At 38.1% G+C, this 23200-nt stretch overlaps 1 protein-coding gene across 1 annotated transcript in view; it reads left to right on the top strand.

Moving 5' to 3' along the window:
* klhl42 (kelch-like family, member 42) overlaps positions 1 to 17637 on the top strand; it is a 71623-nt gene extending 53986 nt beyond the window's left edge. The window contains exon 3 of the mRNA XM_039769965.1: positions 12448 to 17637. Within this exon, the coding sequence (XP_039625899.1) occupies positions 12448 to 12899 (452 nt within the window). The 3' untranslated portion in view covers positions 12900 to 17637. The remainder of the gene's footprint in view (positions 1 to 12447) is intronic.
* Positions 17638 to 23200: the final 5563 nt, after the last annotated feature.

Below are 23200 nucleotides of genomic sequence, written 5' to 3'. Positions count from 1 at the left end.
AAGAATAAAGAAAAAGTTGTTACACATGTAGAATAAAAGCCAAAAAAAGGAAAAATGTAACTTCTCTAAACTTAGCATTTCTTGAGAAACCTTATTATTTTTTCAGTACTTAAAAGTTCTTAACTTCTTCTGTAGGCTTTAAGCTTACGGTTCTGCACTTAAATAAGCGCGTTGTCTTACATGCTAATTCACAAACTCAAAAGACACGTAGGCACAGTTTAAAACTATGTGCCCTCTACACCTTACACATGGCAAGGCTGGTCACTAACTGAGAATAATATTTAGTCAGAGCTGTTAAAAATGGCTAGAATATACCAATTCAGTTCTACTAATGGGGGTTATAGGAACCTCCCATAGATTATGCATTGTCATTTAGTAAAATATTTATGTAACTAGGAAATGGCTCTTACACATCCAGCCCCTAATTGTCTATGCTAGGGCAGAAATTAATTACTTTAACATTACTTAGTAAAAGCCTTTTCTATTTTAATGAACTTAAACCAGACTTTAAACTTAAATTCTACTGTAAAAACACAAACACAATTGAAATTCATCCATCTTTCCATCCATCCATCCTCTTCTGCTTATCCAAGGTCAGGTCATGGGTGCAGCAGCTTGAGCAGGGATGCCCAGACTTCCCTGTCCCCGGCCACCACGTCTAGCTCTTCTGGGGGAATCCTGAGGCATTCCCAGGCCAGCCGGGAGACATAGACCCCTCCAGCGTGTCCTGGGTCTTCCCTGGGACCTCCTTCCGGTTGGACATGCCCGGAACACCTCGCCAGGGAGGCGTCCAGGAGGCATCCTGATCAGATGCCCGAGCCACCTCATCTGACTCCTCTCGATGTGGAGGAGCAGCAGCTCTGCTCTGAGCCCCTTCCGGATGACTGAGCTTCTCACCCTATCTTTAAGGGAAAGCCCAGACACCCTGCGGAGGAAACTCATTTCAGCCTCTTGAATTCGTGATCTCGTTCTTTCGGTCACTATCCTTAGTTCATGACCATAGGTGAGGGTAGGAACATAGATCGACTAGTAAATTTGAGAGCTTTGCCTTACGGCGCAGCTCCTGTTTCACCACGACAGACCGATGCTAAGCCTGCATCACTGCGGATGCTACACCAATCCGCTTGTCGATCTCATGCTCCATTCTTCCCTCACTCGTGAACAAGACCCAGAGATACTTGAACTCCTCCACTGGGTCAGGATCTCGTTCCCAACCCTGAGAGGGCACTCCACCCTTTTCCGGCTGAGGACCATGGTCTCAGATTTGGAGGTCCCAGCCACTTCACACTCAGCTGCAAATCGATTCAGAGAGAGCTGAAGATCATGGCCTGATGACGCAAACAGGGCAACATCATCTGCAAAAAGCAGTGACCCAGTCCTGGGTCCACCAAACTGGACACCCTCAACACCCTGGCTGCGCCTAGAAATTCTGTCCATAAAAGTTATGAACAGAATCGGTGACAAAGGGCAGCCCTGGCGGAGTCCAACTCCCACTGGAAACGGGTTTGACTTACTGCCGGCAATGCGGACCAATCTCTGATACCGGTTGTACAGGGACCGAACAGCCCTTATCAGGGGGTCCGGTACCCCATACTCCTGGAACACCCCTCACAGGATTCCCCGAAGGACATGGGCAAATGCCTTTTCCAAGTCCACAAGACATAAGTAAACTGGTTGGGCAAATTTCCATGCACCCTCCAGGACCCTGCTAAGGGTGTAGAGCTGGTCCACTGTTCTTTGACCAGGACGAAAACCACACTGTTCCTCCTGAATCAGAGGTTTGACTATCCAATGGACCCTCCTCTCCAGAACCCCGAGTAGACTTTTCCAGGGAGGCTGAGGAGTGTGATCCCTCTGTAGTTGGCACACACCCTCCGGTCCCCCTTCTTAAAGAGAGGGACCACCACCCCGGTCTGCCAGTCCAGAGGCACTGTCCCCAATGTCCATGTTATGTTACAGAGACGTGTCAACCAAGACAGTCCTACAACATCCAGAGCCTTGAGGAACTCCGGGCATATCTCATCCATCCCCGGGGCCCTGACACCAGAGTTTTTTTGATCGCGATCGACACATTGGGCACCCCTGGCTTAAGTCTAAGTCCTTTTGATCTATTGCTTTGTCTTCTTCAGGAATGGACAACAAGACTGCTCTTCTATTACTAATCCATTTTGTAAGATAAAATCATCACTTTAAGCATAGGGATTGAAGATTTTTTGGCCAATTTTATGGCTTGTTCTTCTGTAGCAACTGACTTTAAACAGTCATCAACATAGAAGTTATGCAGCACAGTGTTAACTGCTTCCTCTGGATCCTCTGCTGTTCTTCGTAAGGCATAAGAGGCACAACTGGGCGATGAAGTAGCACCAAAAAGATGCACTGTCATTTTGTATTCCTCTAGTCCATTGTTTAGATTACCTCAAGGCCACCACAGGAAACAAAGAAGATCTGTGTCTTCTTCTGGAACTTTCACTTGATAAAACATTGATTTAATATCTGCCATGAGAGCAATTGGCTCCTTTCTGAATCTTGTAAGAACTCCAGTGAGTGTATTAGTTAAATCAGCTTGGTGCACGGTAGTGTTTCTAAGAGCAGCTCACTACTCAAAACGGTAAGTAGGTGATTTTGAACTCGCAACGTCCGGATTATAAATCGGCAGTTCTAGCCAATGCACCACGGAAGGTCGTATTGTACTTGCACATTGGTCTCACATACCATCTTTTGTGCCACCTATTTTTTATTTTTTTACTGCTGTCAGGTCCAAGAAGCTCGTAGCTCGTTCACCACATCGAAGCATTCATCCCGTAGGACCTGCATAGAGGTTTTCTGTCACATGTAGATAGTTCCCGAACGTAATGATACGATACATTTTAAAAGTCTCACATCTTTTGTGTCGTCTTTTATTTTTTTATTTTTGCAACTTAACAACAGCAACATAATGTATAGCGTTATATTTGAGCCACTGAGAAAAAAATAAAGGACACGGTGAAAACGTGTATTTTGTGATTAAAGTGGAAATTTCGGCTTTAATCTCGAAATGAGCACTTTAACTTTGTAGTTTACTTTATCATTAAAGCAGACCGTCGTAAACGTTATCCCAGTTTTTAATCGCTACGAGCTTCCTGGACCCGACAGCAGCAGAAAGCAGCAATAGATTGCCACACAGAACAAATTAAATGTATGATATTCCAACTCTCTGCACATTTAGAATCTTTAGATTTATACTTGATATCACTTTCATGATGAAATGCATTAAAGTGTGTATGTTACATTTTACATATAATTTCGTTTAAATAATGAATACTGTTAATTACACACATGGGGGAATATTTACACACATGGTGGTGTCACGGTGGCGGAGCGATAGCACTGCTGTCTTGCAGGGAGTTATGTTGCTGGTATTTCCTGCTTGTATTCCACACTGTGCTCCGGTTTCCTTCCAAAGATATGCAGATTTGGGGATTTGGTGCCACTAAAATGACGCTAGTGTATGTGTGTGCTTGTATTCACCTTACGATGAGCTGAGGCCTCGTCAAGGGACTGTTTCTCACTCGTGTCCAATGCTTGCTGCAATGGACACATCCCTGGATTGATGGCTTTAATCAATAAACATCCTTTTCAGAGATATTGCGGTAAGGTGTCATTAGAATTTAATAGGTGTTCTAGGCAATTCACAACACAGAGAAGCCGAACATGTTCTCACCGTGATAATATCTCGCACTGCCACCTGGTGGATTCCTCCAGATTTACGTAAAGTACGCATGCAAGTATGAACACTAAAACGCTTGCGTAGCAGGAGCGTCCACTGCAGCATGTGTCGCGTCCCGTGGCGTTAAGTATAACTCCGGCCTTAGATATAGTGTTGATCACAGCTGAGTCACTTGTGCTGCAGCAGCTCTGCTCAAAGACCAGTGTTGCCATTTCCAATACCGCTCCAAACTTTAGTGCTTTGATCCTGTCAGCTGCATTAATAAGTGGATTTAAATTGTGGATTGACAAATGATGCCATCTCCAACAGGTTGCTGAATGAAGAGTCAACATACTTTTCAATCAGGTAATCCACAATGGCAGATTTGATGAATTTGCCAAGCTCCCTGTCTCCTTCATCATGCACCAGGATGATGCACTGATTGGACATATGCAAGGGTGACACAGTCCTCTCCTGACAGTGCATCTATGAAATCTTAGAGGTTTTAGATCTTTCTAGACCACATCAAGCACCTCTAAATGAAGATTATTGAAAGTGTTCTCTCTTGCTCTAGAGCCCTCCCAATCACTTTCTTCATTGATCGCCAGTGTGTTGGTGTCTCTGTGATGAGCTGGTGAACAGGCAGACCCAACTACATCTGAAATTCAGCCAGCTCCCTTCTTCTCCTCCAGATGTAGGAGAAGTTGCTGACAATTATTTTGCATGAAGAAACTGCCAGGTCACTTGGTCTTCATCTATGCCATGTTCTGTAATAAGACATGCTTTTACTTATTATGCCCAGAGGGGACTAGACAGTCTAATGGTCTGGAATCCCTACAGATTTTATTTTTTTCTTCAGCCGTCTGGAGTTTTCTTTTTTTTTTGTTTTTTCTGTCCATTCTGGCCATTGGACCTTTACTCTTATTCTATGTTAATTAATGCTGACTTATTTTCTTTTCTTACTGTGTCTTACTTTTATTTTTCTATTCTTCATTATGTAAAGCACTTTGAGCTACTTTTGTGTATGAATATGTGCTATATAAATAAATGTTGTTTAATATTTGGCATTTATGTTAAAACAAAGCTCACTTAGGCCTAAAGAAATCTGATTAATATATATTGTAATTTGTTACAATTTTAAAATATTTGTCTTTTAATTAATAAGTTTGTAAAACACATTTCATTTCTGAAAAAAAAAGTCTATCTAGCTAATTTAAACTTCATGAAATAAGTAATATGTTTAACTGACATAACTCACTGTAAAGGCAAGCAATTTAAAACTCACTTTTACTGCTTAATTCTGTTTTTGGTAAATTTTTAGCGTCATTTTTTTTTTTAAAACTTGCACTTGCCAGATGAAGTAGATGTCCAAAGAACTGCATCCAATGCCACTTCAGCAATTGCATCACTTTGATAACTTTGCTGCCATTGTCAGTGATAAAAGCATGGAGCCTCTTTTTTTATTCAACTTCCTGTTTGCAAGGGTATCTTGCTGAGCTTTGGCTGTGTGCTCCCCAGTGTGGTTTTCAGGGAAATAACACACACGTTAATCACCCATTCTTCAATGAAATGAATAGCTACACTTAAATATGGCTCGCAGGTGCGGTTTAACCACATATCAGTTGTCACCGTAAAATGTTTTAGTTTAGCGATCAGGTTAGTTAGGGTAAGTCTGGCTTGAATCTACATACAGAATTAGGCAGTGGTTCTTTGGCAAAGTTTTGGTCTTTTACAACCATCCCTTTCCACTTCGTAACTGCAGTAGTAGAACAGAGTTTAACAGCATCTTCGTTACTGAATTTTGTGCCACTGTTTTAAGTAATTAAAAGTGACCTTCAAATAATTGATCCTTTGTTCTTCTTTTTACATACTGATTCATCTTCAGTTGTAACTTCTGTGTCATGCCCCTCCATGTTGCTAAACAGTTGTTTTCTGACATGCAAGGACAAATGGGGGTGTTGATTGCTAGTAGAGCACAGCAGTGAAGCCTGGAACAGGCATCAAGGAAGTATGGCGCTCAGCAAAGTTAAAACTAAATTTTATTTAAACTCGATATAAACGATATTGGCTCAATCCATATCCTGCTTTATTTATGTCCGAGTATATTTTAAAATCTTGATATATTGCCTCGCCCTAGTTCCCAATTCAGGTACAGGTACACTTAAACACAACCCAGCTCAGTATAAATTCCTAATTAATGTACTGTGAAAATGTCTGTGATGTGTAAAGAAAAGACAATTTTTATGGGGAAAACTTTTGCAGACTAGGGATGAACATACAAAAAATAAATAATACAAAGCCTTCCTTGGGTTCATTTCTAAAGTCCCCTAATCACTTTACGTATATATATTTGTGGTTGCATAGTGAAAGGAATCTGTGGTGGAGCCTTAGACCAGAACTGTATGTCATTAGAACATTAGAATAATTTTGATGAGAACAGGTCATTCAGCCCCAACAGGCTTATCCATTGTATTCACCTACATTGTCTAAAGCAGCATCGGGTTGAGGTTTGAAGATCCCAAAGTCCTGTTCTCCAACACACTACTTAGTAATTTATTCCACGTGTCTGTGATTTTTGTGTTAAGAAAAACTTTCTAAAATTGTTTGAAATCTGCCCTTAATAGATATCCCACTGTTTCCCCTTATACATGTTAAATAATTAATTTTACAGTAACAGCTGTGATCTACTGTACTATTTGCTTTCTTATTTTTAAATAGTTCAAACAAATCACCTCTTAATCTCTGTTCACCTCATCTGCCTTTCCTCATAGCTCACACCTTGCTAGTCTCTGAATGATTTTTATAATATGTATAGTAACCAAAACCCTACACTGTACTCCAGGTGAGACATTATTCATGCTATTTAACTTAATGCTCCATTACTTGTACACCTATCTATCATCTATCTCTGTCTGTCTGTCTGTCACAAAGTACCCTGAGTGAATGAGACACTTACGCATGCATCAATAAAAGCAGCATTTTACGTTTGCCTAAAAAGCTGAAATTTGGTTAGATGGTCCATCTAGGACAGTAGGAATCCATTAAGAAAGGGCATTTTGATGTATCAATATTTAGGTGTAAATCCCCAATAGAAAAACTAAATATCTCAAAAAAAGTGCATCCACTCATTTTATTAAAATTTGGTGTTGCAGTAGAAAAAAGAAAATTGTCTGACACCTTTTTTTAATGTTGTTATTTTTCATTAATAATGTTCTAGCAAGAGGGATATTCTGATGCTCTACTCCCACAGCGCTGACTGCAGTCTCATGTAGAAAATGTATATGCCTGTGTCATGCATGTGCAAGCAGGAGACAGCTTAAGGGCCTGAGTAATTGTAATTCAATGCTAGACTGGGGGAGGCAGGGTGCATGAACTGTCTTTCTTAATCCCTTACAGACCATTCTCTGGAAAATACCGCACAGTTCCAGCACCTCCGATGATGTCACTTTCGGTCACTGGCCCGATGACGTCACTTCCTGCCCTGGCCTTTAAAGCCCCCATCTTGTCTCCATACTGGCAGTTCTGTTTTGGACTCAGTCTTTTGAAAAACTCACAATTATTTTTAACACTTTTGCAGCCAAGGCACATTATACAAGTGGCTACCCAAACCTTTATGATGTATTTTTGTTGTTGTTGAGACACCTCTTTATGCAAAAGAAGGCCATCCGCGTTAGAGAGGTGAAAGGAAGAAAGTTTAAGCTCAAGGAATCAAGGTGTGTTTAAGAAGTGCTTACTAGGCGCTGTAGCTGTGAGCATAATAAATGTAATACAACTGATCCAGTAAGAACAGTATTTATTATATATTACTTCCTCCCACATCTGCAACTTTGGGCAAATGCTGACATAGAGTCTAAAATTCCTATCAGCCAGGGTTCTGCTATATACAATTTCATCCACTCTCACAAAGTTTAAATAAAAGCTTTGATAAACGCAGCATGTCATCAAAGTTAGTAAATTCCTCGGCTACTTTGGGATAACAATTTCCTTGTCTTCCTGGATCACATCATTTATCTTAGAGCAGTTTTTCACAGCCTTTTTTGGCCTTGGAACCTAGTTTTACCTTTTTAGCTCCTTGACGACCCACAGGCAGCATTTGAAGGGTCATTCTAGCACAGTTAGAATAGTGGGGGGAAAAAAAAGTTCCCAGTGGTGAAACAAGCACAGTTAAAAATGTGGAATAATATTATGCAATGTTGTCAATCATTGTGGCTGACCTAAGCAACTTGCTGCCTAAAACCGCTTCCATTTGCAACCCACTGGCAGCAAGTTGTAACCCAGTGGTTGAGAATAGTTTTTTTGTCTCATCTTGAACTATGTTTAGGCATGATGCATTTATAAACTAAACTTTTTCCCCATTTATTTTAATCTGGACCCTTTTTTGAGAAATTTGCTGCCAAAACCAGTGTATGATGTTTTGCCAAACCCCTAAAGAGCAGTCTTCCTTTCTTTCTACACCATCCCCCAAAAAAAGAATCAAAATAAAATGCAACAGTGAGTTTAGGTGCCATTTACAGGTGATTGTATCCTCTACCTCTGCATTTCGACAAAGGTCGAAGACACACTGGCCATCTTTCGCACCTTTTGGGAAAGAAGAAGAAAAAAAACCTGTTGATAAGACTTTAAATATCTAAAAATAAAATTTTGAAAAGAATTACTCTTTATAAATTATGCCTCCTAAATCTTCCTAATCAAAAAGAACAAAATGGATGTGTCGAACATGTATGATAATGACATTGCATGTGCAGCATTTATTTGGTGCATTGCAGACAAACTTAAAGCACAATCACTGAGTGCAGCTGCAAGTGTAAATATCCTCCCCATCATCATAAACAGTGGAACTGTTGCATCTAGTAGACATAATGCGATTCTGCACTGTAGGCATATTTCTTCGGGTATATCCTTGTTGTATTATCAGAGTTAAAACAATACTATGCTTAAGGAATACTAAATATAATAAAATATGTAAACAATTAAATGTTGGTGGCAGGATAAAATATGTGCATTTGATATAGATGGTGTAGATGATCGTTTTGTTTCATACAAATAATGTTTCTTCATTAGAATATTTTTTTTAAATTATGCACAAATAGTGATTTCTGTAGTAAAAAGATTTTTGAAAATCAGTCCTAAGTGTGGAAACTTTCTTTAGTCGGCTGTGTGTATTGTAGGACTTGGATTGGTAGCTTTTGCTGAGGCAGTATTCAGTTAATGTGGATCAATATAGGTTTGTCTTTATATCATTTTTTATATGTTCATAAAGCTGTTATAAAAGGCAAATTAAAGTTAATATTTTTTAATGTACCGACTCTGACTCCTAATAAATTTAAATTGTAATGAAAAAGAAAATACAGCAAGTTCAAATGTCCCATTTCAAAAACAGTAGTCATAATTAGGTACTTCTCTGATGTAAGAATAAAGCCCAGTGCATAGTTGTGGTACTTCTAGTGTGAAGTTCAGCAGAGCTATTATACAACCTGACATTCACACATTGTAATCTGGATTATGGTACATTACAAAAAGTGTTTTTATTTTATTTTAGATATAATGTGTTTTGAGTGGACACAAGTGAAATTATGTAGGTGTAGGTGTGTGCTATGGCCTGATGTGTGTTCAGGGGTTTTGTCTGCACTCTCCACATATGCTCCCACCCAGGGCAGAATTTTAGCATAACATTGCACACCACCTGTTCTAGAACATTTTGAAATTAAAAAGGAACAGATTCTCTGTATTGTGACCGATAATGCTTCTAATATGTTAAGCAAATTGAGAAAATGAATAAAGTAGATGAAGAAAGTGATAAACCGATATTAGAGGAAGACAGTTCTGCAAGTATTGGAGAAAGTGAAACTGAAGAGAATAGTGAAATTTTGGATAACATTGCTAAAGAAGCATCTAAGCTTAATACTATTCAACATCTGTATTGTGCTGTTCATACTCTGCAACTTGCAATAAGAGAGATGGGTTGAAAGATCGTCATGTAGCTACTCTAATTGGCAAATTGAGGCAAGTAACTGTTGCAGCTAGGGCCTCCAAAACAGATGCCATTTTGAAAAGATGTGCAGGAAAAGGAGCCATTTTGGATCAAACAACACGCTGGGGAAGCACTTCTTTCATGGTAAAGCATTTGCTTGAACTAAAAGACTTTCTTGAAGAACTGGACAATGAAAATGTTTTAACAACTGAAGGCCAGTGGGCACAAGTAAAAGAACTGGAAAGTCTACTTTCCTACCCCTTTACTGTCACCAAGAGGTTGAAATATGAATTTACCTGGTAAATTTTTTTTGGGATGGAAGAGCTAGATATATTGCCTGAACAAAAGAGGAGGGTTAATAGCTGATGTCATTGAATCTTAAATGAAGAAAAGAGAGTCTCTTACTGAATAATCAAATCTTGTTAGATGCTATTTATGTTGATCCAATGATCCAATTTTGTTGAGCAGTGACCAGATTGCTAATGGAATAAAGGCACTCTAAGATGTAGCAGTTTGCATTAAGGGATTCACTAGATGAAGCTATAAGCACTGGTAACTCAGGATCATCCTCTTCAAATGAAGAATTAGAATTTGATTTAAAAATTTTAAATCAAAAAAAGTTTTAAAAGCAAAGCAACGTTGCCTATGTGTGAAAGATAAACGACCAGTAAATGTCCAAACAAAGAGATTCCAGCAGGAGTGTTTTAAAGAATTTAAAGAAGTTGAAAAGTATGATCACTCATCGAAACTGACTGTAGAAGAAGCCATCCTTGTTGAGATTATTAGTGATGTGGCTAGAACTGTAATAGCCAGCAAGTCAGTGTTGAAAGACTATTTTCAGCTCAGCTCTAAAAATAATCATATTTAAGTCATATTTAAGAGCTTCTATAAAAGAGGATCTGACAGAAGCAATTCTGTTTTTTAGAACACTGCATTGAGCTAATTTTGGATTGCATTTAACAGCTATTCTACTCTACAACTGTATTTAATATATAAACTGTTTTAGATTTTCCAGTTCTTGTTTTTTGTTCATGTAGTTAAGTTTTGTTTTTGCTTTAAAACTACCGAAGAATGTGGTTTATATTTTTTGAACTGGTAAAGTTCCTGTTACTGATTTTTATGCATGCTACTTTACTTTATAGCCACTTGATAAAAACAATAAATAAACCTTATTGTTTTCATTTTTTTGTCTTTTGTTTAACTGGCCAATACAGTAGAGAGTCAGCTTCTTAGCCAGTAGTTATATGGTTAAATGACGTGTATGTTGCCTTCCTTCAATCAACATGGAAAATACATTAGCATATTAAATACAGAGGTGTTTGGAAGTCTGGGTCGGAAGTACCAAAAACTAAGGAGTCGGAGTTGAAGAATTTATCTACCGACTCCACAGCCCTGCTAATTAGGCCAATTACCACCTGGAGCACTTCCAGGAGGGCTACAAAAGGAGCCTATAGCCGCTACTCAGAGCGCCAGAGTCGGGAGGAGGAGGACGACAAAGCTTCCTGGGAGGAGTGGAGGAGAAAGAAGACTGTGTTTTGGGTGTTTTTCTTTTGGTGTTTTGATGGACTGTTCAGGGCCTGTGGGACACAGGGAAGATTTGCCCCACAGCTGAAGACAAAATAAAATATTTTAGTTTATTTTTGCCTGTACCTCAGTTGTCAGTCTTTGTTAGGTCGACACCTGTATAGTACCTTTTGCCACAATGTTTATTACTTGTTCAGTTATTCATATTTTATTTTTCACAATAAAGATATTCTGAGTCTAAATTAATTAGCTCAGCTGAATAAATATATTTTTTAATATTTAAATGTAAAACAGATTGGTCCTGGAAGGCATTTAACCTGCTGTCTCTAGTCCAGGTGCTCAAGATGATTGTATAACAAATTCTGTTACTTGTTCAGGGATTTTGTTGTATATGTATTTTTGTACTTTATTGTGGTTTATTGTCTGTTTTTCTAATTTAAAGCTTTTTGTTTCTAGTATTTGTATTAGTGTTTTATGTTGATATTATTTTGTATTATGTTATGTATTTCATCTTGTGTATTAAATCATTTATTTGCAGGGACTCATGATGCAGGCACTACCTTGATAGTGTGTGATGGTCTGGTCAGTTAACACTGCCATGGTTACTTGTGGTATGGCACTAGGCTAGGGGCAGGAATGGTTGTAATTGTGAGTGAATGATGCTGTGTGGGTGTATTTTACATGTTGATTACATAATTTGAAATTTTGACTTATTTTTGACTTAAATAAAATAAACAATTGATTACAAAAAAATTGAATCAGCTAATGGCCGACTTATAATTCATTTTATTATATAATTAAAGGCAGTTATTTTCTTTTATAAGGAAGTGCATACACGTTCTAAAATGTAGCAGTTTCCCTTTGCAAATCAAATTGTTTTATTGTTTGGAACGATTGAGTGGAGGTATTCACTTTAACAGTTGTACACTATGTAGTGTTTTCTCATCTAGTGCTGGTTCTTGCTTTGTGCAGAGTATAGTCTGTGGCTCCATACGGTGCTGTAATAGAATTAGCTTTAGACTGTTATGTCAAACTTTTATTCTGTAAAAGTCTTCATTTTCATTTGGCTGTGTTTTAATTTAAGATTTGCCTGTATACCTGTTGATTCACATTGTAACACAAGCTTTCTCAGATTTTGAGTAGTACTTTATGGGTATATTTAATGCAAATTGCTGATAAAGGTTAAAAAAATAATTAATGGCTATTATGTAAAGCAACTCCCTAAAATGTGTGTACTGTTTTCTTGTTTTTTTTTTTTTTTTTCCAGATCGGAACATGAGAATCCTGTGTTACTGTCCAACTTCTGACAGCTGGTTCAGCTTTCAGGCCTGTTCTTTCCATGTACGCAAGCAGCAAATGCTCTCTGTTGAAGACACAATTTACTTAGTTGGAGGATACACCCACAAGATAGAACCAAACAAAAAGACCAGGCAGTCAGAAGACATGCTTACTGTACAGTCCTATAACATTTCAACACGAGAGTGGCTCTGCTTGAAAGCAATCAATTCTAAATCTGGGTTGAACCTAACCTGCACACTTCACAATGATGGAATTTATATAATGAGCAGGGATATCCGCTTGCCATCTAGTTTTGAGCACATCATTTTCCTCAAATATAATATTTTTTGTGATGTGTGGGAAGGCATCCGTAAAGTTCCACCTTTTGGGCGAAATATGCTGCTTTGCTCCCTGTATTTACCTAATGTCATTGAACTTTAAAGCAGAATTTTTATAGTTATCTTATTTCTTTATTTGGGCTTGCAGTTTCTATTAAAGAACCAATGAAACTCTGCAAATACTTTTAAGGATTGTTTTTTGCTAGTAATTTAATTGTGTTCTATTGAACACAATTGAACATGTGCATTGCATCGTTTTTTGACTATGGAGTAAGTTTTATTAAAATTTAATTTACTGAAGAAGGAAACATTGTACAGCAAAAAACATGTTTGTTGCAAAAATGCATTTTTATATTTTTTAAATTCAATTATAAAATTTCAATGAGATTCTCAAACAACATTCCCTTTTGCTAAGAAGCTTATAAGTTTTTGGAAGATGGTGCCAATTTTTTTTTGTTTGTTTATTTAATTTGAATGTGTAAATTTACAATTAAATGTAAAATCCATCAAATTAAAAGGCCTTAAACATTAAGTCAAATGTTATTGTTACTGTCCCTTTAACTGAAGTTCAGCAACTAAGCGTTTCACTACATACCATACTGTATGTGTACTTTGTGTGTGACAAATATTTGATGTGAAAATTGATTTAATAATGAAAGAAATAATTCTGAAACCATTTTTCTTAATGAAATATTTGATTACAATGCTCAAAAATTCAGAATGTTTACATTTTGAATCACATTTTCAAATGAATATTTTTTTGTGCAGATGCTGCATGTATTAAATGAGCTCTTCTTGAATACTATGTGTAGTTTTGGTTTCCACATTACTGGAAAGGACATTACATTTCTACATTTTGTTAAAAAGAACGCAAATGATTGACAGAACTTCTAAGTCAAGGCAGTAATGTCTGTCTGTAACTCTGCTGTTAATTCACCTGTCATTGTGCACATACTATACTTACAGCCACACCCTCTGTTCTTACCTGTGTTTTTCTTGTCCTGCCACTGGATTGTGTGGTCCACTAATTGTATTGCAGTGCTGGGGATTTGCAGGTGAGACCAAGTCTCTGTTATGATCATCAAGCAACAATTCTAGATGAAATTATTTGCAGCAATCTGTAGCTTCAACTCATCCATTTTATAAGTAATCAATCTCACTTTGGTGAGAAAGATGCTAGGTAACAGAGGTTTGTGTGATTGTTTTCTTAGCCTAGCCCATAGACCCGATTGGCATCCCCACTTCTGTTTCCTCTCCCTTCAATGTCCCAGTCGCTTACTGGGACCGATGATAATCTAGGGCGACCCCGGTGTTCTCACTATATCTTCTGGTATGCCATAAATCTGCTGTAAGTGGTTTATAGTGTTTCACTTATACTGTAATCCAATATCGATTAAATCCTGACGGTTAAATCCTGATGGCTATATACAAAGTTTGCATGACAGAAATTGACATTCAAAGACAAAATCAAATAAACAAAGCAGGGTCGGTGACAATAGTGAATCTCCAACCCAACAAATAGTTCAGTAGCTGCTGATTTGCTTATTTATTGGATAGTAGTGCCTGTTCAATGGCTGCAGAATTCTGCTCTTGTTGAAGTTCATTGTGGGTTTGTTTCAGTATTATTTGCATATGATACATACTGCAGTTGGAGGTTGGTGCAAGAGGCAAGGACAACAACATACATAAGGGAGAGAAACAGTCTGGAGGTAGAGTTCAACCCAAAGCTCAGTTTTGCTGTAACCAGACCAGATAATCTTTTTCTTTATGCTTTTATAGTCCTTTAACATGCTGTTTGTCAAATTTCAAGTAGGTTGTCGTAAGCCTGTTACTCAAGATTGGTTTACATCAGATCCTGTGCAGCTGAGATTTTTGTCCCCTCTCATCTTAGCAGAGGACTTTTGAAGTTCTGTTTGAGTGACTATTGAGTTTCTGGTTACCTCTCTAACCAATGCACTTCTTTTCTAGCTACTCTGTTTGTCCCAATTACCAACTGTACGTGCTTTTCTTTACAATGTTCAGTCAATTTAGTGTATAACAGGTGGACTCAAATTAAGTTCTAGACACACCTCAAGGATAATTAAAGCAAACAAGATATACTTGACCACAATTAGGAGAGCCAAAGAGTCTGAATACTTATATAAATGAGAAATTTCAGTTTTTGATTTTTAAAATTTGCAAACCTTTCTGAAAACATGTTTTCACTTTGACCTTGTGAGTTATTAAATACAGTATACAATGATTGGCACAAACAGCAAATGTTATCTATTAAAATTAAACCTACAAAACAATAAAGTGTGCAGAAAGCAAATATTTTTTGAATTCACTGCACATCTAGTTTGTCCAGTTTTTTAATTAAATTTGTAATTGGCTTATTTCCTCTTAGGATGAATATTGAGCTTCCCATCTTCAGAGAGGTGGGTGACAAAAGACAAAATCTATCTCTGCAACATTTTCTTATGTGTGCCAACAGCAAAGTAGATTTTATGTTTGGAGTTTGTGTCTTTTTTAGGTTCCATTATGTGAATACATTATCTAACAAGACCTTCCTCTCCTTAACCCCATGTGGCCTTTGCTGAGTAGCCATAAAGTTAAAATGAGAAATCCAGATGAGCTCCAGAATCTTCTGGCTGAAGAGTTGTTCTACAGTTGCAAAGGGCTAAAGGGAATGGACAAATCTTACAAAGCAACCCTATTTTTGTTTCATGCCAGTTTTCATATCTGTGTATTCAATTTTGAGTCTCAGCGTGCTAGGTTATATTCTTCCCCAAAGGATAAAAAGCTGTGCCAGTTCATGCTAGTGCAAACCACATTTACACAAAGATGAGGAGGCTGAGATCTTTGAGTTTTCATGCCTAAGGCTGTTTACCTGTTGTTCATTTAGGCTTTCAAATGCTGCATATACTTCTTCAGCTGGGTTCTAGCCAGTATGGAACAGAAGTAGTAAAGGTGTGCCCCTTTTCAGCACATACAAAAAAAATCCATACATGTGTTTTTGTGAGCAAATGTTGAGATGTGCTTCGTCTTAATGTGTCCATCAATTCTTTCATTCTTTCCTTTCTCTGATTAATGGTCTCCTACAACTGGTTATACTGTTTATACAGGCACACTACCTAAACTTTGTTTAGTATCACAGTTAAAATGGCACAGAAAAAATGTTTTGTAAAAGTCATCAGTCATGCTAACTCTCCACTATCTCCAGCAGTCACAAATTCATAAAATGCTACCTGAGAAGCAAAGATTGATATTTTTTTTTTCAGTGACCATGTTCTTTTTTAATGTTCTGTCTATTCAAGTAATTGAATCAAATCAAGGACTGCTCAAGAAAATTAAATGTGGGAAATGTGAAAAGCTGAAAAACTATCATACAGATGTCATATATAATGTACTATAGGTCAAGGTCTTTAACTTTTCTTTATTGTGTCTTTGATATGTTATTAATGTTCATAAAAATAACTTTGCTTTGGGATTAATAAAGCATCTGTCTATCTTTAAAATTCTTCCTGGTGCTCTGCCATATAGCAGCCTTTCTACAGGCACACTCTGTCTCTCTCCCTTTCTTTTAACAGTTTTTGAATTTTTTTTTTGCAGTTATATATTAATATTGTTGATTTGGCCTCTGACTTATTACCATAAGTTACTTTTAAGTTTTTTAAATGTATTTTTAAATTGAAAATCTGCTGCTGTCATCGCAGATTCAAGTTTGTCTGAACTTTAAATTGTACAATGATGTTCTAAGGTGGGTTTTCAAATGTTAGGAAGAGTAGCTGTAAGACGCAATCCACCTTTTCCCCAAAACTCAGATTCAGATTTGTCAATATCTCCTACTTTGCATTACAATTTGTTTTTGAACACCATCTGGATCAAAATATATGCCCTCGGGATACAACTGATTTTCACGTTTAATTTACACAAAGTATCTCTTCCCTAGCAAATTGATGTATGAATTGTCTGAGATTAGTATAGGGATTTAGGCAACTAGTCCATTTGTGTAAAGGTGAACTGGAAACTTTAGAGGAATTAACCATCATTGTCCTGAGAATCCTACTGTCTTAACATATTTGCAAGGCATAGGAAGGTGGCTTGTGTCCTTCTTTTTGACACAAGTGTATGTGGCTGCTACATCTGTCATCACAGGGATGTTTTTCCCTTCAATTTCAAAGTTCACCATTGGTTCTTTGTAGTAAGGTGAGGTCCGCGGTTGATTAGCATTTTAAATTAATAATCACCGGACTCTCATGTTCAGGATGATGCCGGGAGCAGCTGCTAATTGCTGCTGCGGTGCCATGTCCCTCCATTTACAAAGGGAAGCAGGAGTTCTAGCAAGGAGAGAATAAAAAAAGGAGATGAAAAGAACGAACTAAAGGAAAAGAAAAGGAGGTTAAAGTGAAAGAGAGCAGATGGACGGGTATGTAGCCCCATTAAGTAGCACACTCAGGAAGGGGCTGAATGATCGTTCCAGCTGAGTGACCAAGTAGCAGGAGTGACCATTGTGCTCAGGAATGTGCTCTCACTGGGAAGATCCGTCAGCCTGGCAGCAGTGGGTGGACAGGAAGCCCATGCTAGGAGGAGATGACTGACTGGCAACATTACAAGCAGAGCAGGGTGCGGGTGCTCCCCGTGGAACGCTGAGGAAGTGGCAATGGAGACACGAGTCAGGGTAAAAGGTTTCTGGGTCTGCTGGTAGACTTCTTCTCGGTCTGCAAGATCTGGGAAGAGATTAGACAAGGAGGAGTTGGTTTTTAAAAAAAAATTTCTTGCCTGTGTTTTAACCCCTGATTTTCACTTCTTTTATGGATTATTTATTTATGGAACATTTTGAGCACTGCACTTTTTGAACAATGTTGTTTGTTTTAATAAAAGCACTTGAGCACTTTTCACCACCCCCTTGCTTGGTGCGTTTTGTCCTCATCTGCCACGCATATTTCGGTTACAGTACTGATGGTGTTGGGTTCAAGAGACTCCCATTGTAGAAGAGGGAGCATAGAGCTGACCCGTACTGTCACATTCTTTATCTAAGCACCTTGTTAACACAGAGTACTGACCTACCCAAGTGGGGCCCTCTGGGCAACCCAAGAGTTACTGAGTGAACCTGAACCATGGGTTCATATGTACAAAAGTGGGTTGTTGTGAATACCGATTTTTCTGGTTCCATTTTTGAGAAAACTGACCTCTGTCCCAGGCAAATGATTAGAACCTTGTGACCATGGATTTATTGGACAATTCTTTTGCAAATGTCCCAGTTGACCACATATCCAAGACACAACAGGAATGTTTCCCACTCTATTTTTATAATTTGGCTGTTTGTTGGCCCCATATTTGTTGCTATTTATATACATTAACAGGAGACAGTTACACAGTGGGAGTTTTCACAGGTGTTGGATATTGAGCAGGGACTAGAGAAACCACTGGTGCCATTGTTCTATTGTCTTTCTCCGGAGAATTGTTAATGGAGTTTGCACTTTCTTCTTATTTTTGATCACCAATTCCCCCAATTGTAGTTGGGTGAACTTTCTCTGAACATCTCTTTCCAGTTCTTCACTTTTCTTTACAATACTTTCCACAGCATGAGTGATATGGTCACAGAATTCTCTATGAGTTTTAGAGTTCAGTCCCACTGTATCTTCCAATTTACTTTTTACTAGAACAGGTAGCAATTTAAGTATTGTCATTCTAAATGGTTTAGTCATTAGTGGGTCCCCCTCTGGGTCTTTTTCTGTTTTGTGGACATAAGAAGCTGGATTCTCAGAGTCTCCTACTGCCTCTGCCTTTAGTGTTCTCATGTTAAATTTCATAGGATACTCCTGTCTCAGGACCCCCCATATATCATTTTGATGGGTGTTAAAAGTACTTGGTTCAAACACTGGTGTGCCTAGGATGCCAGAAAGGTTAGAGTTTTCCAGTGTGTTCTCCATTTGGCTAGTACCCACTTCTCTTGCCAGCGGCAGCAACTTTCCCGTTATTTTTTCTTTAAATGCTCTAATCCATTTTCCTCTACCCTAATGTATAGTCAGGAGGACTAGCAGCCAGGATCTCTAAATCTTGCATCCCCCATGAAACATAATGTGCTCTTCTCCCTTTAATTAAAACTGGCATCTGACTTTCACCCATACCATATCTTTTCAGTGGCTTTGGGCCCTTTCTTTCCCGAAGTCCATTTTGCTTAGCAGGGACAGGAAAATCTGTAGTCCACTGTACATGTGTAACAACTTGCTTACTCCTTTTTTCCATTGCTTTCCTTATGCCCTCTTCTATTTCTTCTTTGTTTTGATCTATATTTACTACAGTCTCCACATCATTACTCTCCTGGTCACTTTCATCAATATCTGTCTAATTAATTAGATCCTTTTATCTTGGTTTCAAAACCTTTTTAAATTTCTCAGGTGCTTCTGGTCTACATTCCTATCTTAGTGCCAACTTCTGGTATTATTTTCCATACTTATCAAATGTCCTTCTAACTTCTGCATTTGACTCCTGTTCAACTAGACTATTCTCATGCCTGTTCTTCAAGTTTGTTCTTGCCTTGTAGTCTATGTACTGATTGCCTCACTTAATTCTTGCCTGTCTTCATTGTCATCTATTTGTATTTCTGACTTAAATTCCATCTTTCCTGCAGTTATTAGATACTCATTTATTTCCTATGAAGGTGGTGCAGAGGGAAGCTCACTCTCTTCTTTTCCTTCTCTACTAATTCTAATGGGCTGTCTGATCACACTTTTGTTCCTATTTCTTATTATGCCTTTCTTATATCCCTTGGTTTATAAGTTTTAATTAACATTCCAATTTCCTCATAAAGCACTACATCAAATGAGCCCTCTTCTGGCCACTTAGTGTTAAATTCTAGTGTTCTCTTATACCATTTTTTTTGACACGTCACAAATTCTGTCTCTACACAGGGGAAACTTATTTCCAATTACATTTACAGGAATTTCTTTTTCTGCCATCACTAAACATTTTTTTTTTATTAGATTCTAATCTATTTAAAATAGAGTCTTCTTTAATGTTATGTCTGTTATGTCAACCCAAGCTGCTTATTGATGTTAAAGTTTTCTGCCACTAGCTGTGCTCCTTGATTTGTATCTGGATTTCCTAATTTCACAAACTGCACATGCACCAACTCTTTGCAAAAGGCCCTTCGTCTGTGTTGTGCCAAATAAATACTTTGTTTTGCTTTACTTTACTAATTTTACTAATCTTTACTAATAAAAGGCAAAGCTCTCACTCACTCACTCACTCATCACTAATTCTCCAACTTCCCGTGTAGGTAGAAGGCTGAAATTTGGCAGGCTCATTCCTTACAGGTTACTTACAAAAGTTAAGCAGGTTTCATTTCGAAATTCTACGCGTAACGGTCATAACGGTCAACAACGTCCGCCATGTTGAACTTTCTTATTCATGGCCCCATCTTCCCAAAATTGGGTAGGCGGCTTCCCTGCGCTAACCGAAACCAATGTACGTACTTATTTCGGTGGTATGACGCCACTGTCAGCCGCCATATTGAACTTTCCAACATCACTAATTCTCCAACTTCCCGTGTAGGTAGAAGGCTGAAATTTGGTACTTATTTCGGTGGTATGATGCCACTGTCGGCCGCCATATTGAACTTTTCAACAGTCTTTGTTACTTATGGGCCCATCTTCAAGAACTTTGGTATGCGGGTTCCCAACGCTAACTGAATCCTACTTACATACATATATACGTCCATAGCCTGCAGCTCGGTCACCGTGTGAGGCGGCGTTGGTCCCCATCCCAACGCCTCCCACGTTGTTGGCTGCCTGCCTATATAAGGCCGTCCGTCGCTCCAGACTCTACATTCCCTTCCTTGCTTCGCCACGGGATTATGAGATGGCACCTACCTTTTCCATTCTCTTTGTTACATATTGCATGGCCATATCAGGCTCACTCTTGATATCCGGAGGAAGATTGTGTCTTATGTATTGAATGACTGGGACGGGTTCAAGGTGTGGACTGATGACAGTACAGGAGATAATTATACTACACAGGAGCACTATAAGAGTGAAATGCTTAAGCCCTTCACCTATGCATCTGCATGTGAGTTGATGGATGCCGCTGAATTGTTCGGTTGTTGCTTTCAAGTGTACCGAAATGGCCAAATATTTTACACCTTTGGACAACCGCCAATGCCTCTTAAACATCTTAGATTCACAGGTGACGATTTCAGTAGTGGACACTTTGATGTTTATAAATGTTTAAACTCTCAAAAGCTGGATGTGAAGTTATTGATGAAACCGGTTGTATACTTACAACGCTTGACAGATGCCTAATGTCTCTTCAACACAAGTCCTACAAATACTGTCGTAATTGAAACAAACCATGAAACTCAAACTGATTATGACAGCAGCAATCCAAGCTGTGAGATCTGAAACAAGATTACTGTTCACATGGGCAATTGTACATTGCATGCTCAAGAGTAAGCTCAGTGCACAGCTTGGTTATATTACAACCGGAGGGCCGAACTCACAATGTGGTATACAAAGAGATCCTTAACAAATAATTATTGGTATATTTTCCCTCAGTTTAAAAAGGTTTCATTTTCTTCTTAATAAAAATTTTAAGGCAGTACTTTGCTGCTGCGAACCGTGGGTATTTTGCTAGTTTTCTATATTGTTAGGCCCAACAAGCCATAGTATTAAATTTGTCCTGTATTGCCACCAACTATTTCTGTCTGTATAACCCTAAAAAATAAACACTATCCCAAAAACCTTTTTTTCTTATACCTTGTTCTACTAATTTTAAAAACTTTGTAATGTACTCTGCAAAACATTGTATCTAATTTAAGCACATTTAATCCTAACACCCAATATCATACAATTTGTGTCCTAATGTCATATTTAATCCTAATGCAAAGTTCCTAATACAGTAATATTGACATTTGTTCCATCCTTCTGTATCAATTACTGTTACATAAATAAAATGAACATCTATCATGAAAAACAATGGTTATTTAAGCAAATGGTACATTTTACTTGTTGCAAGAGTCTTGTAATTTAAACTGTATCTTATAATATAATAACCTAATATTAACACTAGAATTACCAAAGCCTACAAAAAGACTTGTAAATCCGGCCCACCTTAAATCCGCACCTCTCCATCAGCGTCTTTTGTCTTGTAAATGTGTTGATAAGCACAAGCAGCACGCAGCCTGCTATACCATCCCCCCACCACCGCAGAAAGGACAAGAAGTTCACCCAGTTCAAGCGTTGATTATCTGGGAGCTACCTTGAGTTGTATAGGGGAAATAATTTCATGTGTGTTCCGTGTCTACAACAATCTATGTAAACACATTGTTAAAACAGAAACGTTTTTCATGTTTTGGTAATAAATGACAAAATGTCGATATGACCTGTGTATTGTAAAGGCTGAAATCCAAATTTCAAATAAACACTTTTCCAAAACGCGCAATTATAATATGACAGCTTCCGTGGTGCTGTGGTAAAAAATGCTGACTTGTAATCAAGATGCAACGGGTTCGAACCTGGGTGTCTCGCAAATTTACAGTTTTGAGTAGTGAGCTGCTCTTATTGTTAATATTATGCAATAAAAACATACATTTGATTTGCGCCTGTAACAGCCAGTGTCAATTTATAGTACTTGTCAAAGTTAACGTTTTTTTCTTTCACTTTTATTCTCTCAGACATGATCACGATACAACCCCCAATACCCCCCACCTCCCATTCCCAACCAGATTTGACGCTGTTAGTTTTTATTTGAAACAGAGAATTACTATAGATGGGAGTGGTATTTTGTGACAATGGAACTGGAAATATTCTAATCTGGAGGGATAAAAGTTGACACACAAACACTGGTGAATCTGCTTCTTTGTATCTCACTGTTACTTGAATTTGTTTTTATTCAGTTTTGTTGAGTGTTCCTGCTTACGCTAAATTAGTATGCACATTATGGTCAACGATGTTAAAGCCGCACTGACAAAAAACGGAGACACAGTTATACAATATATGATATCTGGAATAATTCATTTTATGACCTGTATAGTACATTTCGGAAAACATTGTGGCACTGATACAATATTATTCATATTCTTTCGCATACCTTCTTGCGGTTGTAATCAGTAACCGCGTTTTTTTTTTTCCCCGATCTTTCCCATTCTCCACATTTTGGTGCATGGTAGTATTTCTTTTGTTCTCCAGGACATGCAGAGGAAAGAATAGTACAGAGAAATCAGTTTGGCACTATATACTATCATCAAATTCAAATGTTAACAGTTCCCACACAGCCAAAGACGGTCTTTCCTACATTTATGACGTGTACCTGTTGCAATGTACACACTACTCTTAATGATATGGTTCCAATTGTATTGAAGGGACACCTGACACTGACTGAATTTATTTAAAATTTGACCACCACCCGCAGACCTCACTTTTC

The sequence above is a fragment of the Polypterus senegalus genome, chromosome 11 (genome assembly GCF_016835505.1).
Source record: "Polypterus senegalus isolate Bchr_013 chromosome 11, ASM1683550v1, whole genome shotgun sequence".
Lineage (NCBI taxonomy): Eukaryota > Metazoa > Chordata > Cladistia > Polypteriformes > Polypteridae > Polypterus > Polypterus senegalus.
This window is presented reverse-complemented; position numbering and strand designations above follow the sequence as displayed.